At 62.6% G+C, this 16,313-nt stretch overlaps 1 protein-coding gene across 1 annotated transcript in view; it reads right to left on the reverse strand.

Moving 5' to 3' along the window:
* Grm4 (glutamate metabotropic receptor 4) overlaps window positions 1-16,313 on the reverse strand; it is a 59,721-nt gene that overhangs the window by 4,621 nt on the left and 38,787 nt on the right. The window contains exons 5-8 of the mRNA XM_010605300.1: window positions 8,458-8,658; window positions 8,202-8,338; window positions 5,282-6,217; window positions 39-285 (exon numbers count right to left, since the gene is read on the reverse strand). Of these exons, the coding sequence (XP_010603602.1) occupies window positions 39-285; window positions 5,282-6,217; window positions 8,202-8,338; window positions 8,458-8,658 (1,521 nt within the window). The remainder of the gene's footprint in view (window positions 1-38; window positions 286-5,281; window positions 6,218-8,201; window positions 8,339-8,457; window positions 8,659-16,313) is intronic.

Below are 16,313 nucleotides of genomic sequence, written 5' to 3' on the forward strand. Positions count from 1 at the left end.
GTCGGGGGCGGGGCCTCGCGGGCGGGGCCGGCACTCACCTGGGGCCTCCAGGTTCTCGCACAGCTCAGACTTGGCCTCCCCATTGGGCCGGAAGTTGCCCTTCTGCGTGAACTTGTTGGACATGGTGGCAGCGGTGACGACGGCTTTGAGGCTGCGCTTGCGCTTGGGCACGTTCTGCTCCGGGTGGAAGAGGATGATGTAGACCTTGGGCATGTAGAGCATTCCCAGGGACACCGAGGCGCTCAGACTCACCGAGACGGTCAGCGTGGTCGTCTGGATGTACAGCTGTGGGGCAGGGGTGGCATCAGGGCCACCTGCACTGGCCTCGAGGGCCTGGCCCTGCCCAGCGCCCACCCTGACACAGCCGCCCCGTGCCCTCTGGCTGCTCGTATTTGCCAATGCTGCCTCCTATCTGGGGGCGCCCCTGAGGGTGGCCCTGGGGACCACAGCAACCTTGGCCAGGTCCCCCCAACACCGGCTGAGGGTGAGATGAGCCCCGAAATGACCGCAGGGACGGCACCAGTGCCCTCTAACGAGCCCCTCATCGAGGGACCGCCTGCCACACGTGCCACCTGGGACGAGCAGGCCCTTGGCACGGGACCCACGGCACGCGACAGACCGCACGTTGGCGGCGGCAGTCAAAGCCCATTTCACGCTTGCTCGCCAACACTAACGGTGACAGATGTTTAGCAAGATGAAAGCCCATTAATCTGTTGTCGGATAATCCATCCTTCAGTAGCGCCGGGCAGGGCCCAGCGACTCCCGCCGCCCCCAACCCGGGGTTTCCTGCTGCCTTCTTCCACCCACCCCTCCTCCAGGCCTCGTTGCCCTCTGGGCCCCTCAGCCAGGGCAGAGCCGAGGGAGACCCAAGCCGCGCCTGCGGGTCTTGGCAACAGGCGGTGTCCGGCCCTCGAACCCCTGGGGCCCAAGCCCCTCGCCTAGGGGCCGATGTGCCGCCTCCTCCAGGAAGCCTGCCCAGCCCCCGGCATGGGACACGGTCTGGACTTGCTCCCTGAGGGCACAGGGGTGTTTGGGAGCTGGCTGGGTCATGGAGAGCTCTGCTCATCCGTGGGTTCATCAGCTGGTGAGTTCGCGCGGAAAGAGCGGTTGGGAGGTGCGGCCTGTTTGGAGGTGGTCACGGGGGCGTGGCCTGGACGGGGCTGTGCTTGGCCCAGGTCCTCCCTTCTCTCGCTGCTTCCTGACTGCCAGGGCTGAGCTCTCCTCCTCCAGGCCTTTCCACCGCACCCATGTGCCTTGGACCCAGCCAGCCAAGGACTGAACCCTCTGAAACTGAGCCAGAACTAATCTCCCTCCTTTAAGTTTTGAGGTCCAGCATTTTGTCCTAGCAATGGGAAAGTGGCTGACTCCCAAACCGTGAGGTTGCCCCAAGCGCAGAGAGCCAAGCAGCAGCCTGGGTGAGTAGGGATGGCTAGGGACCAAGTGTGTCTCTCTTTAGACGGTGGCCCCCCTAGGGCAGGGGCTGTCCTATGTTCCCACGGGGGACTTGGAGGGCCAGGTACCTATTGTGACAGTTAAGCTCAATTGTGTCGACTTCCTTAGCTTGGGAAGCCATGGAGAGGATTTAGTAACACGCAGTTCTGGGTGTGACTGAGCGGGTCGTGGAGAAGTGGCCTTGGGATCTATGTATGACCCTCTTCCCCCGCCCTGATTCTTGGTCACCATGAACTAAGCAGCTTTGCTCCTCCACACCTTTCCACCATGATATTCCTGCCCCCAAGCCAGCTAACCATGGACTGAATCCTCCAAAACCGTAAGCGAAATTAAACTTCTCCTCTGTTAAATTGTGGGGGGCCAAGCGTCGTGCCCTAGCTACGAGAACTAGAGCACCTGTCTTACGCCCTGTGCCTTCACCCTTTCGATGTGGAGGCGAGCGGCTGAGGATGGACAGATCTGATGACATCAGGGATCAGACCCTCTCGGGGCAGAGGGCGCCTGGCAGTGGACACCTGCATCAGGGGCCGGGGGCCTGGGTTCTGAGGCCGCTCTGCCCTGGTGCACAGTGAGATGCTGGGCAAATGGCTCCCCTCTGGGTGGCAGGAACCCCACCATTAATGCAGGCAGAGCCCGCTTCGTGGGTTCTGTGTAATAAGGGGCTCACTTGGTTTAATGCCCAGTTGCTGCTGGCTTGAGCTCTGAGTGACCTCTGGACAGGGCCCTCAGCATTATACACTAGGCCCTGAAGACCGTGGTGCCCACCTGGAGCACAGGCACCAGAGCAGACACTGGCACTGCCTGGGAGCCTTTCTGCAAACAGCACTGGGCAGAGCATGAACAGATCAAACTGGAGCCAGGTCACTATGATCCGCTGCACCGCTCCTTCCCAGCTCCACTGGCCACGCCCAGGCTATGAGGTGGGCCTTGTGTGGGGCAGAAATGGAGCTCCCTGTCCTCCATCCTCTCTGCTGCAAAATCTGGAACTGCCACCAGCCCTGGAGTCTGCTCTTGGCTCCACTGTAGTTTCCAGATCCCCTGTGCTATGAGCCTTTCTCAAAGAAGCACACACCTGGGGAGGGCAGGCCCAGGAGGATCTATTTGGTTTTTTGAGACAGGGTCTCACTAGGTAGTCCAGGTTGGCCTTGAACTTGAAGCCATCCTCCTGCCTCAGCCTCTGAAATGCTGGGACCAGGAGGATCTTAAAGACAGCAGACAGAAGTGGGCTCCAGATGCAACCTCTCCTCTTCCACTGCCCATCTCCAGCCTGCAGGGGGCCTGGCCTTCCACTGTTGCTGCTCTGGGTGGCCAGGCTGTGCCGCTCCAGCCTCTGCAAGGGAGTCAGCACCAGGCACATGGTCCCCAAGTGAAGGAGCTGTCAGAGCTGGGCGACAGAGAGGCGGAGGAGCTGCGTCCTGCTGACCTGCGAGGCCGGTGGGCACAGGGTGCCAGGGGCCCAGGGCAGGGATTGAGGAGCTCGCTGCCCTGACAGGGACCGAGGTCTCCAATCTACAAATCAGACAAAGAGTGTCCATGGCCTGCCCGGCCTGGCTTCGCGGGAGCTCAGTAGAGGGAGTCACTCAGGCCGGCTCAGGGCCACGCTCCACACCACTGAGCCCTGGAAATCCAGGCTAATACCGGGAAATCATCCACCTGCTCACCGGAGTGACACGGACAGCTTCACCTCGCACCCACACCCACACATGAGCATGTGCAAGGACACGCACACCCACCTGTGCTTCCCGCACACCTGCATTCACACCTGAGCTCAGGCTGCACACACACCTTTCACACAGCTGGGCACACACGTACGAGTACACAGAGCCACCCAAACAGCCACAGTCACCCAGCACACTCCCACACCACACAGCTACACGCCTTGTTCACATTCATATCTGGGCACACACACTCGATTTGCTCACACACACACCAGCCCATCCACTCCTGAATGCACTGCACTAGAGGGCACACTCCCCGCTGTGCACACACACTTCCACGCCCTACCCCAACCCGACAGCAGTGTCTCTCACACGCATACACACATGCACACACGTGTGCCCGTGGCCACGGCCCCTGTTTGCATTTGGGGTCTGGCACTCTGATGCCACAGTCAGAGGTACTGAACTGCTAAGAAGCCTGGTATCTGGGCCTCAGAGCTCAGAGCTCCCGCTGGCTCCATTCGGAGGCCCAGAGGGGCAGGGTGTGCCCCACGTCCAGGCACCAGGGGCAACCTGAGTGCCACGGGCACACAGCCATGCGCCTGCTGCTGAGAGGCAGGGCCAGTCCCTGCCCCTCTGGGATGATGGTTGTCACCCTGGGCTCCTCCCGTAGGGGCCTCCTCGGGGGACCTGAGAGGCAGGGGCAGCCTGGAGAGCAGGGAGGGTGGGGGGCTGGCCACATCCGGAAGTGGGGGCTCTGATATCAGGGAAGGGAGCTGGGGAGGAGGAGGCTCAGCCTCCACACTGTGGCCTCCCAGTGCAGGCTCGGGTGACCCCCAGCAGGTGCTGGAGGGGGCCTCCTGGAGCTGCCAACATGGAAAGCCCTTCCTCTCCACAGACCCTGCCGCCACACCCATGGTGCCACTGCGCACTCATCACGATGCCAGAACCAGAAGGACCACAGGGCAGGGAGCGGGGCCCAACCACTGGTGGGGAAACTGAGGCCAGAGAGGCCAGCTGGCCTGTCAGATCCCAACTGGACACAGCCCCCACGATGCCTGCTTTAGTGCCTCCCAATCCTCAGGGGCGCCCCAGTCACCCAGGCCCAGGCAGTGCCCAGCCTGGCACGATGTGGGCAGAGCTCACAGGACACCCAGGGTGTGCAGACCCTCAGGCCTGGCACACAGGCTTCTGAGCTCCAGGGCGGTAGGGGGCTGGGGAGAGAGGGAGCCCACACATTTCTCACCGCAGGCAGTCATGGGATCCGGAAGTGGGCTCTGATATCAGGGAAGGGAGCTGGGGAGAAGGAGGCTCAGCCTCCACACTGTGGCCTCCCAGTGCAGGCTCGGGTGACCCCCAGCAGGTGCTGGAGGGGGCCTCCTGGAGCTGCCAACATGGAAAGCCCTTCCTCTCCACAGACCCTGCCGCCACACCCATGGTGCCACTGCGCACTCATCACGATGCCAGAACCAGAAGGACCACAGGGCAGGGAGCGGGGCCCAACCACTGGTGGGGAAACTGAGGCCAGAGAGGCCAGCTGGCCTGTCAGATCCCAACTGGACACAGCCCCCACGATGCCTGCTTTAGTGCCTCCCAATCCTCAGGGGCGCCCCAGTCACCCAGGCCCAGGCAGTGCCCAGCCTGGCACGATGTGGGCAGAGCTCACAGGACACCCAGGGTGTGCAGACCCTCAGGCCTGGCACACAGGCTTCTGAGCTCCAGGGCGGTAGGGGGCTGGGGAGAGAGGGAGCCCACACATTTCTCACCGCAGGCAGTCATGGGGATCCTGGGAGGGGCAGATGGAGGTGGGAAAGAAAGGAGCGGACCCAAAGGGAGACAGGGCCGGTCAGAGAGCGAGGGAAAGGGGAATCCGAAGGCGGGACGGTGACGAGAACATGAGGCATCTGCAGCTGAGACAAGGGGCAGGGGCGAAGGGGCGAGGGAAGAGGGGACGGGAAGGAAATGGGAGGGGAAGGCGGAAGAGGGGAAGGAGGGGAGGAGTGCGACAGAGGATACAGGAGAGCGATGCGGCGGGAGAGAGGGACCAGGCAGAGCAGCAGGGAGAGCAAGGCAGAAAGGGAGGAAAACCCAGGACCGGGAGAGAAACGCTTGCGCAGGGCAGCGAGGAGACCCAGCGAGCCCGGGAGGGGCGCCGTGCCGTGGCCCCTCACCTTGTCGGCCGACTGCGAGGTGCCGAAGAAGATGGGGATGAAGGCGAGCCACACGATGCAGGTGGTGTACATGGTGAAGCCGATGGGCTTGGCCTCGTTGAAGGTCTCGGGCACGCCGCGCGTCTTGATGGCGTACACGGTGCAGGTGACCATGAGCAGCATGCTGTAGCCCAGCAGGCAGATAAGTGACAGGTCCGAGATGTCGCACTTGAGCACGCCCCTGGCGAAGCGGGGGTCCAGTGTCCGCTGGTCCTGGAAGTCCACCACGGAGTGGGACGGGTCCACCACGAGCCACACGCAGATGCCCAGCAGCTGCAGCGAGATGAGGCTGAAGGTGATGGCCAGCTGCGAGGCGGGGCTGATGAAGCGCGGGGCGCTCACCGACCGCTTGCCCTGCTCGAAGATGCGGTAGATGCGGTTGGTCTTGGTGAGCAGGGCCGCGTAGCTGATGCTCATGCCCAGCCCCAGGAAGACCCGCCGCAGGGCGCAGGTGCCCAGGTCGGGCTCGGCGATCATGAGGAAGGTGGTGGCGTAGCACAGGAAGATGCCCGCCAGCAGCACGTAGCTCAGCTCGCGGCCCGAGGCCTTCACGATGGGCGTGTCGTTGTAGCGCATGAAGGTGACCACCACAAACAGGGTGGCCGCGATGCCCACCACGGCCAGGAAGAGGGGCAGCACGGCCCAGGGCGACGCCCACTCCAGCTTGACGATGGGGATGGGCCGGCAGCCCGTGCGGTTCTCCGTGGGCCGCATGTCGTAGGGACACGTCTTACAGGTGTAGCGGTCCACCTGGTACTGGTACCCGGTGCAGGGCTCACAGTGCCAGCAGCAGGGCATGCCCTTCACCGTCTTCTTCCGCTCGCCCGGCTGGCACGGCAGGCTGCAGATGGAACGGGGCAGCTGCTGCCTGCTGCCCGGCCAGTGCATCCGCTCTATCTGGCAACGACAGCATCGCAGAGCAGCCTCAGGACCCTGGGCCCGGGATGGGATGGTCCCCGGGGCGCCCCGACTCCTATGGGCTTACTGCACCTGACAGCCAGGCGGGATGGCGGGACTCAGACACTACTGCGAGGACCCAAAGCCCGCAAGACTCAAGGAGAGGCGGAGCCCGGACAGCAGCGGCAGGCAACCCAGCGCCACACAGTGGCGGGGGCTGCCCCAGGCCTCGCTGCCCACCCATGCTGCAGTTGTCCCCTCAGCCCCCAGCCCTAGAAACGCTGCTCCAGTGGCTCAGATAAAACAGGAGGATGATCCCTAAGCGCCCAGTGCAAGCTCTTCCTCACCTCTGCTCTTACTCGGCCCAGGCAGGAGCACAGGCGTGGTGCAGCCCCCTGACCCCCGTGAATCTCCCCATTGTTCCAGCACTAAGGAGAGGCCCCCAACAGTGAGGGCACCGGCCAAGGCCCCGGGAGCCTCGCTCAACGCACCTGCTCCAGCAAAGCAGCCTGCAGGAAAAGCTCACTGCATGGTCCCCGGGGGACCGGCACACACACGCGGCAGGTGCCCACCCCCAAGAAGTGCCACCTGCCAGCTGGGGCTCTGGGCAGGGTTTCTGAGCTGCGGAAGGAGTGGGGCCGGGAGAGGATCCACAGAGGACCTCATGGCCAGGGGAAAGGGAAACCTCCATAGAAGGACACACTGCCGGCTGTGTCACCCCAGAGTCACGCTCAGTGTGGCCGGCAGCGTCCCGCGGGAATGACCCTGCGGCAGTGGGGCCCAAGGGAGGGCTTTCCGGGGACGCAGGAGGGTGGCAGTGCTCTGGGAGACTGCTTCCAGGTCAGGGCAGGCCTAGGGTCACATGTGATGCTCCGGGTCAAGCACCTTGGCCTCCTGAGCCTGTTTGCGCCACTGACCCAGGATAGCAGGACTGAGGCCCCCTCACCCCTGTTTCCAAGGGCGCCTCCCCCAGAAGTCAGTGCTGCATGCGTGTTTCAGGAGGACAGCAGCTCTGGGAGGGCGGGGCCTTCATGTTTATCATCCCATGATCCTGCAGCCCTGGCCCATACTGGCCCAGGGAACCTCCAGGGAATCGAAAAGGACAACCCAGGCCGGGCCCTGACACTCAGGCACCTGGACAAGAGGCCACTCAGCCTCCCACCCTGGAGGAAGAGAGTAGCTGCTTCCACCACCTCAGCTCCATCCGCCGAGGGTGGGCTGGGCCACGGACAGTTTGTCTGGGGGGCCTTGGACGGGACACACCTGCACCCCAGCCCTGCCTTCAGCTCCCACGTCTGGGCAGTGCGGACAAGGATGGCACCTGCCTTGTAGAGTGGACACTCACAGTACAGTGGGGGACTCGATCAGAGCCACAGCCGGTGCACAGCTGCCGCCACAGGGAATTCGAACCTGTGCCCACACAAGGTGCCCACCCTCCGGCACTGTGGTACTGTCCTTGCCAAGAGTGCCCACCCTCTCAGTCCTGTCTCTCAGCTCAGCACAGGAAGGGACTCTGCTTCCCAAGCTGTGTGGCCTTAGGAGGGTCCCTGTGTCCCCAGGGTCCGGTGCCCTGGCTCAGGAGGCTGTGGCCTATAATAGGGGGTCTCGGTGAGGCTCCTCGCTGGAAGAGGTCAGGAAGAGACAGCAGGGTGCAATGCAGCTCCCGCAGGACCCCAGAAATCCCAGGGGTCACAGCCCCACTTCCCTCCCATGGCCAGCGGCCTCTGGTCCTCTCCCTGGGGTGTGAACTCGTCCACCCAGAGTGCCCCAGCCAGAGGACAGTAGCTGGACAACGCAGGCACCGGGCCAGAACGGGCAGCTGAGTCGGGCTGCCCTGCCTTCCATTTGGGGTGCAGGCCTCAGGCCTTGGGTCTGAGAGGGGCAGGGAAGGAAGTTCCTGCAGCAGCCGCCCGGGGTCGAGGTCCCTGTGCTCTGCCCAAGTCTGGGGTGGCCCAAGCCCTGCCGCCCAGCCGGCCCTGCTTACTCGGAGGTGCAGGTGGTCGGTCCAAGAGCCGATGACCTTGTACTCAGCAGAGCTGTTGCGCAGCTGGTACTGGTAGATGTCATAGCGCCCGGGTGCGTCTCCATTCTCGTTGAAGGTCACGGGATTCCCGGCGATGCCTACGGAAGTGCGAGGGGGCGGTGGCTCAGGGCAGCTCTGGAGACGCCTGGGGGCACCTCGGGGTCCTGGCCCTCAGAGGCCTCTGCAGACAACCCCCACCCCGGCGACCGCACCCCACCTGAGAAGTTGACATTCCGGATGTACTTAAGCAGCTGGGTGCCGTCCACGGGGTCCATGCGAGGACAGAGCCCCACGCGGCCTGGACACAGGTCGCGGTGCATGGCGTGCAGCGCGTGGCCCATGGCATACACGGCGTCGATCACAAACTGCACCTTGCCCTCCTGCTCGTAAGCCGAGTCCTGCCCAATGCGCTCCCGGTCTGCAAGGAAACCCAGGTGCGACTCTGTGACCTTCCTCACGCGGTGCCCGGGGCACCAGAGGGCAGAGCCATGGGCAGCCCCTCGGGCTTGCTGAGGAGCACAGGGGATCCCAGAACCCCCACTCACTCCCTCCCGGCACGCCCGGCCCGGGGCTTCATTGGACCAGAAGCTATTAGCTGCGCTAACGGGCAATGCTGTTTCTAGGCCAAGGCGCAGGTGGGGATGAATAGGAGACACAAACTCCCCGGCCTCACCACCCTGCCCGCCCACCCAGGCCTCTGACCACAGGGTTCTGAGAGCCAGGAGAGAAAGAACAGGCACAACACTGTCCCCAGAGGGCAACAGAGCGGCTGGGGGCCTGAAAGTCCCTCCTGGACCAGGCCCACCCTCAGCCCGAGCCCCAGCCCCAGGGACAGTGCAGAACTGGGCCACAGGGCCCTCACTCCTCCTGGATCGAGAAGCGGGACAGCGGGAGGCTGCAGCCACCATGGAGAGGAGGTCGACTCCTAAGGACACCTGGAGACAGATGAGGCTGCCTCCGGATCCCAGGGTCCCTCCTCAGATCCAGGGTCCAGCTGAAGCATCCCTTCCTGGGCCCCCAGGGTCACCGCTGGGCATAGAGGCCCCACGGGCATCCTCCACAGGGAAGCCCACGCCCCTTGTGCATCCCCAGGGCCCCTCGAGATGCTCTGATGACAGGTCAAGGTGCACCCCACCGCCTGCTCCGTGAGCCCCCAACCTGCCTCCCCCAACCCAGGGCCTGGCCCTGCCTGAGCGTCGGACCAGACCTGACCAGGGTCAAGGATGTCTGCCTGCCTGCTGGTCTGCAGAGACAGGCCTCAGGGAGGAAGGGAGACACACACGTCTGAGAGCCACGGAGGAGATAAACTCCAGGTACACGGTGGCAGTGACAGCACCAAGAGCCACGGAGGAGATAAACTCCAGGTACACGGTGGCAGTGACAGCACCAACATCTGAAGATGTTCTAATTGTGTCCCGGGGCACCGAAAGGCAGAGATGGGTTTGGCTGTGCCACGAGTGACAGCCATCCAGGACCCATCGGGAGGATTTTCTCTGTCAAATCCCAGAGCTGTGGTTACTACGGCGACTGCAGCCTTTGTCTGCAGGTTGTAAATTGTAATTGAAATGAGTTTTCAAGGTTGAAATAGCCAGAGTTCTCCTTGTCTCCCCCTCACCTCCAGGCCAGGATCCTAAGTGCTACGCACGTGTGCAAACACACACAAGCAGCTCCCATGGCAGGGTAACCAGATCTGACACAGACAGACACACATCTGGAGGGGCAATTCTGCATGCCCGTGTGCACGCATACACACCTGTGTGCACACACAGCCGCACTGAACACGGCAGCACCACAGGTCCATGTCCACGCCACACATGCCAGACGTGGGACCCTGAGTCTCACAACCTGCACACACACACACACCCCAGTTTCCAACTCTGAGCAAACCTCCAGGGAGTTCACCCCGAGGCTCACCGGGACACAGCAGCCAAGCAGAAAGCGGGGCCAGCCCACCATCCAGGCTGGCAGCAGGTGTCTGGGGCCCTCAGTCTCCTTGGATGGGATCCAGATGGTGGCCTGGCCTTCAGGGACACCAGGGGACTGACAGTGATGCGGACCTGACCCGTGAGGGGTACAGCCAACCTCGCAGGCTCAGTGCTCCCACACCTGACACGCATGGGCCCCCAGGCCCCTCCAGCTCCAGCCCCACCACATTTTCTGCTAGTTCTTCCCTCCCTCAACCCCACCTGTCACCCACTTCCCAGTCCTGGGTCTCTAAGCAGCTCAGCCTTGGCTTCTGCACCCCAGCCCTGCTCCCCAAAACTCAGCCTCTGCTCCACACCGCCTCCCTCTGGTCCCAAGGGACGCTGCAGAGGTGGCTTCTGATGCCAGCAAAGCGAAAACGCCAGGTTTACAATGATCCCAACGGTGCGCCTAGGTCCCCCAAAGTCTGACCTCAGGAATGTGTCCCTGATACCCGCAGGGCATGAACATCCGGGTCCAACGAGCCTGCTAGACCCCCGCTCCGGCTCTTGAGCATTCCTGAGCTTCAGTGCCCTGTCTGCAGCTCCGTCCTATCCCTCAGCCAGCGTCCAGTCTTCGCTGGACTGGGAAGTGCCCATCTTTGGAGAAACATACTGTGATTTCTCCCATTTAACCTCCTCCGGACCCAAGTCCTCCCCAGCTAGCATCGCCCAGCTCCTCGTCACTGGCGGCAATCTCTCTGCCTCATTTCCTCCCAACCCACTCCAGTCGGGCTCTGCACAGCCTCTCCAAGAATGCAGAGCTCGTGGAGGTCACTGTGGACCCCGAGTTGCTCAGGGAAGGGGCCCAGCCCCATCCTCTCCCCACTCGGCCCCTAATTCCCCTGACAGCATGCAACGGTGTGGTCGCTCCTGCATGAGGCGTCCTTCCCTTCGGGGACAGCAGCCTCAGGGTCCCCCACGCCCCAGGCTCTGTGCTGCCCCTGTTTTCTAACCGCGCCTGCTCCCCGCTTTCCCAGCCAGCTCCTGCTCCCCTCAGCCCCCCAGGGCCACTGCGATTCCATCCATCTCCTTGCTCTGGCCAAGAACCCGGGAGTCACCCTGGGATTTCTGTCGTCTTCCGCTTACCTTGACTCCTTTGGCAAACAGCAGCCTCGCTGAAAATTTACCAGGAAGCTGACCCTCCCGCCACCACCTGGCCAGCGTGAGTCTGGATCACAAGCCGGTCCATGCGTCTGTCCGCTTTCCCACCCAGCGATGCTCCGTCTCGGTCTGCACAGGTGATCGCCCCTCCACCCCCACCTCCTCTGCTGCTCTCTCCTGCCTCAGGCTCAGGGCTCTGAGCCCACAGCTCGGACCACCAGGCCGCACCGCCTCACAGCCGCCTACACCCATCTGCAGGGCCAGGTTGCCCCCAACCCCGCAGGAGGCTCCAGGCAGATCTGCTCCCTAGCAGAGCCCAGCAACAGTGGACTCAGTCAGCCTCTTAGCAACTGCAGTTTGGCTTCCGGGCATCGAGGGATTGGGCCCCAGACCCCCGGCACCACATGCTGACAGCAGATGCAAGCCTGAGTCCCTCCAATGGCTGCAGAGCAGGACCCCAAACACTGCCCTCCTGCCCTTTCCCGGGATGGAGGCTGGAGAGGGCTGGGATGGGCCTTCAGCTGAGCCAAGGCAGGATATCTCTGGAGCTAGATGGCCTGGGTTCAAATCCCAGCTCTAGCCGGGTGTGGTGGTGCACGCCTGTAATCCCAGAATTTGGGAGGCTGAGGCAGGAGGATCACTGTGAGTTCGAAACCAGTTTGGGCTATACAGCAAGTTCCAGGTCAGTCTCAACTACATAGTGAGACACCGTCTCAAAAAAAAACAACAACAAAAAAATCAAATCCCAGCTCTGCTACTTCCTGTGTGACCCTGGGCAAGTCCTAACGTCTGTCTACCTCACTTTCTGTAAAATGGGTTGCTCTGAAGACAAAATGCAGAACCCTGTAACAGAACTTGACAAATGACAAATGCTGCGCAAATATTAACTGTTGTGATTCCTCTGTTTACTCTTTCTTTCTTTCTTTTTTTTTTTGGTACCAGAGATCGAACTCGGGAATTTGCGTTTGTGAGGCAGGCGGCGGAACCACTGAGCTAAATCCCCGGCCATTAAGCAAATATTAACTGTTGTGATTCCTCTGTTTACTCTTTCTTTCTTTCTTTCTTTTTTTTTTTGGTACCAGAGATCGAACTCGGGAATTTGCGTTTGTGAGGCAGGCGGCGGAACCACTGAGCTAAATCCCCGGCCATTATTATTTTAGGGTTGCTGTTCCCACAGGCTGAGTGACTGGCATCTCCCCAGTCCTCACTCACCACCCCCCTCCCAAGCTCCCAGCCCCGGGGAGCAGCAGGCAGTAAATTTCTCCATCTCCTCATAAAGAGAGGCTTCTTCCACTCAGCCATCACCTGGGTGGCAGTGCTGTCAGAAAGACGGATGCCACATCTGCCTTGTTTATGACTTTAATTCCCAAGCCCTGCTCTTCGGGCTCCGGGGTGCAGCTGGGAGAGGAGGAGGGAGGCAGCGCTGCCCTCCCAGGGCTCCCAGAGACAGAGATGGAGACGAGACTCGGACTGAGACGCCCCCGACAGAGCCTTCTCGCGCCCCGCCCCGTGGCTCTTCCTGCTGACCAGAAGCTGGGGCCCCGCCCAAGGACACAGCACTGGGGTTCCCGGCTGGGAGAGCTGACGGCTGCACCCGAGGAAGGACGCAGCTCCCACGAAGCCCGGCTGCGGCACCTCCCCGCTTCACACAGGCACTGGGCAAACGGGGGCACCGGAGACACCCACCTTGGGGACGGGGCTGGAGTCCACAGAGCAGCGCTGCTGCACACCCCGTGGGAGGGCGGAGGGCTCCTTCCTCCGTCCCCAGAGGCCCAGGAGAACCTCACAGCAGCGACCCGCCTGCTGCCACCCCGGACGGCTGCCTGCTGTCCTCCCCCTCCTTCCCAGACTTCCGGGAAACACACTTTCTGCTCTCGAGCCTCCTGGGAAGACAGATGCAGCCTCGAGGGGTGAGCCCTCGGCAGAATGGTCCTCCTGCCCTCTCAGAAGGTCACCCGGCCCGTCCTTGACAGACCGGGAAGGGACGGCTTCGGCCAAGGGCACGCACGTGCTCCCCTCACCGTCTTGGGCAGGGCCAGCCGCGCCCAGGGGAGGGAGACAGGCAGAGCCCCACTGTGGCATCTGCAGCCTCGGGGGATTGGGGGTCACCACGGCAGAGGATGGGGCGGCCGGAAAGGCCCAGGAGCCGGAGGTCAGAGAGGGGCGAGGGGCGGGGCCTCCAGCTGCACACTGCCATGCACCAGCTGCCTGGGTTTCTCTGCTGTGAGATGGGCACTGTGCCCGTGATGCCCAAACCCCACCTCCAGGCTGGCATGCTCCCTCCTCCGGGGTGCTGAGCCCTCAGAGATCTGGAGCCAAGCATCCCAGGCTGCCGAAGCACCCAACTGCTGGTCTACACCCCAAGTCTCCAGCCGCCTCGCTGTACCAGGGAGTGCTCTCTGGGTGCCCACCACCTGCCAGGCTCCGCAGCCTCTCCAGCAGCTGCGCCCCCACAGCACCCCGTGGAGACGGGCTGTGACTTCCAGTTCTACAGACGCAAATCTGAGACCCACAGAGGTCAAATAACTTGCCAAGGTCACACAGCAGGAGGCGGCTGACCTGGATTGGACCCAGGACTGTGTCCTCCCCCACACTCGTGCAGGAGCCCAGTCCAGCTCTTCGCTGACCTTCCGCCCTCCTGGTCTCAGGCTCTCTCCGAGCTCACCTGGGGCTGGGGACCCAGAGCTGCCCCCTCCCAAGTCCTACATCCCACGCATTTCCAGGAGGCTCAGCGCGCCGACACAGGCCCTGTCCAGCCTCCGGGGGGCTCCACGTGGGGCAGCACGGACTGGGGTCAGCCAGGAGATTCTGTCCCCATCCTCCTCCCCGTGTCCCTGTGAGCCTGGGCCCCTCCCCAGCCTGGGGTGCCGTGTCCTCCTGCCACTCACTCCCCAAGACAGAGTGCCTGGAACCAGCAGGGCCCTTCTCGCTACATCCGGGGTTCAGGCACACCCAGCCCAAGCTGTAACAGGAAGTCCAAGGCAGCAGGTCGGGTATGGGAACTTTTAAGGACGCCCCAGCGGATGCAGTAGGAGGCCGGGCTACCACCCCTCATAGTCGCCGAGCCAGCTCAGAAGCCTCACAGCCCGGGCCCCACCGAACTTCTGATTCAGTCGTCTTCAGTGTGCCACAAGCTCCCAGGCATCAGCCTGAGAGCACCCCACCAGCACCCCTCACTCCCTTCTGGGGACCCCCAGCCCCGGCTGGCGCGCCATCAACCCCATCTCCCAGATGAACAAGCAAAGGCCCAGAGGCCCAGGGCCACCTGGGACTCACTGCAAGGCTGCGCCTGGAGACCTGACCCGTCCTTCCTCCCACCTCTGTGGGGCTCACCCAACACTGCACTCAGGGCTGCCGGAGAGAGCCAGGAGTCCCGGGACACAGCCTGCAGGGCCTGCCAGAGCTGGGCCACCCACAAAGCCCTGACCCTCCTCACAGCACCCACTTCCGGTCCCACCGTCCCATCCCCGGCCGACGGTCAGGAGCCCGTGGGCTTTCCACTCCCATACAACCACTGCACCAGGGCGCCTGGGGACCTCCCCAGGGCCCAGCGTGGTTACTGTGCTCACTGCTTGACTAGGGCCTTGCCTGTGCAGACTGAGCCAGCTGCTCGGCCTCTTTGACCCTCCGTACCCCACCGGCGACAATTACAGAAGCCCCAGCGTCCTGAGGGAGAAACAAGATGAAGTCTGCGGAGGTCTGGGGCAGACTTCCCGGGGGCCGGGTAACAGCGGTGCTCGTGGTCAGCAGCTCACACGGGAACACATAAGCCGCCAAGGAAGACACACGCAGATCCTTCCACCCAGGCACACGGACTCATCACAAATGCAGTGCGCTCGCGTGTGCTCACACAGCCTCCCGGGCACACTCACAACCCTCATTCTCTCTCTCCACAGCGCAGGGTGAGCTCAGCCTGTGGTCCAAAGGCTGCAACCTGTGGGCCGTGGCCACCAGGGGGCAGCATCGTGGTGCCCCGGCCCTGGCAGACACCCACGGTGGGAGGCCGACAGCACATCCTGGCCGAAGACACAGCTCGGACCTGCGATCCTGCTCAGGCACCACGCAGGCTGAGAGGCACCCGGACCCTCACACCGTGTCACAGAGGGGCCCTGCTGCAGAGCTGCCCAGACCCTGCGCACACAAGGACCCATGCCACAGGGATCTAAAGAGAGCACCACGATTGCTTCCTCGGGGGACTGAGGGCCCAGAGCCCAGACCCGGGTTCGAATCCTGATCTACCATCTCCCCAGTGTGGGAGCCCCTTGGAGGCTGGGTCCTCCCCGCTATAAAACAGGCCACTCACTCTGCTCAGGCCTTGGATGCTTCCTTTGCAGGGAGGGCTCTCCTGGTCCCTTTAAAGTGGCGATTTCCCTCCGCCCATAGCACTTCCCTTTCTTTTCCTTAACCGTATGGTTTCTTTTGCACACTTCTTTCTATCTGCCCCTCCATTAAAATCCCCCGGCGAATTTTGACTCTGGTTCACTACATCTCCACCATGTATAGACCAGGGCCAGGCGTTCCTGAGAGCGAAACTGGCGTTTGTTGAGTGACTGACTGAGGGAACCTTGTTGGTTAGAGGTGGTTTCTGTTCAGGGTTGAGATCACTGTGCATCGGACCTGGACTCAGCTTTGTGGACTAGCCCCGGGATTTCCAGATGAGCCCCAAGGCGTCCCCAGGGTCTCACCCATGCTGCGGTCCCGGAGCTCCTTCCCCCAGTCACAGGCGGCTTGCCACACCAGGAGACACAATGGGTTCTACAACGCTAAACCCTCCCGAGGTGGTTTCTGTTCAGGGTTGAGATCACTGTGCATCGGACCTGGACTCAGCTTTGTGGACTAGCCCCGGGATTTCCAGATGAGCCCCAAGGCGTCCCCAGGGTCTCACCCATGCTGCGGTCCCGGAGCTCCTTCCCCCAGTCACAGGCGGCTTGCCACACCAGGAGACACAATGGGTTCTACAACGCTAAACCCTCCCCCTACCCTAAGCAGGCTCTGACCCCGCCTCCCG

This window comes from Fukomys damarensis, unplaced genomic scaffold (assembly GCF_012274545.1).
Source record: "Fukomys damarensis isolate Sample0158 unplaced genomic scaffold, DMR_v1.0_HiC HiC_scaffold_20, whole genome shotgun sequence".
Classification (NCBI taxonomy): Eukaryota; Metazoa; Chordata; class Mammalia; order Rodentia; family Bathyergidae; genus Fukomys; species Fukomys damarensis.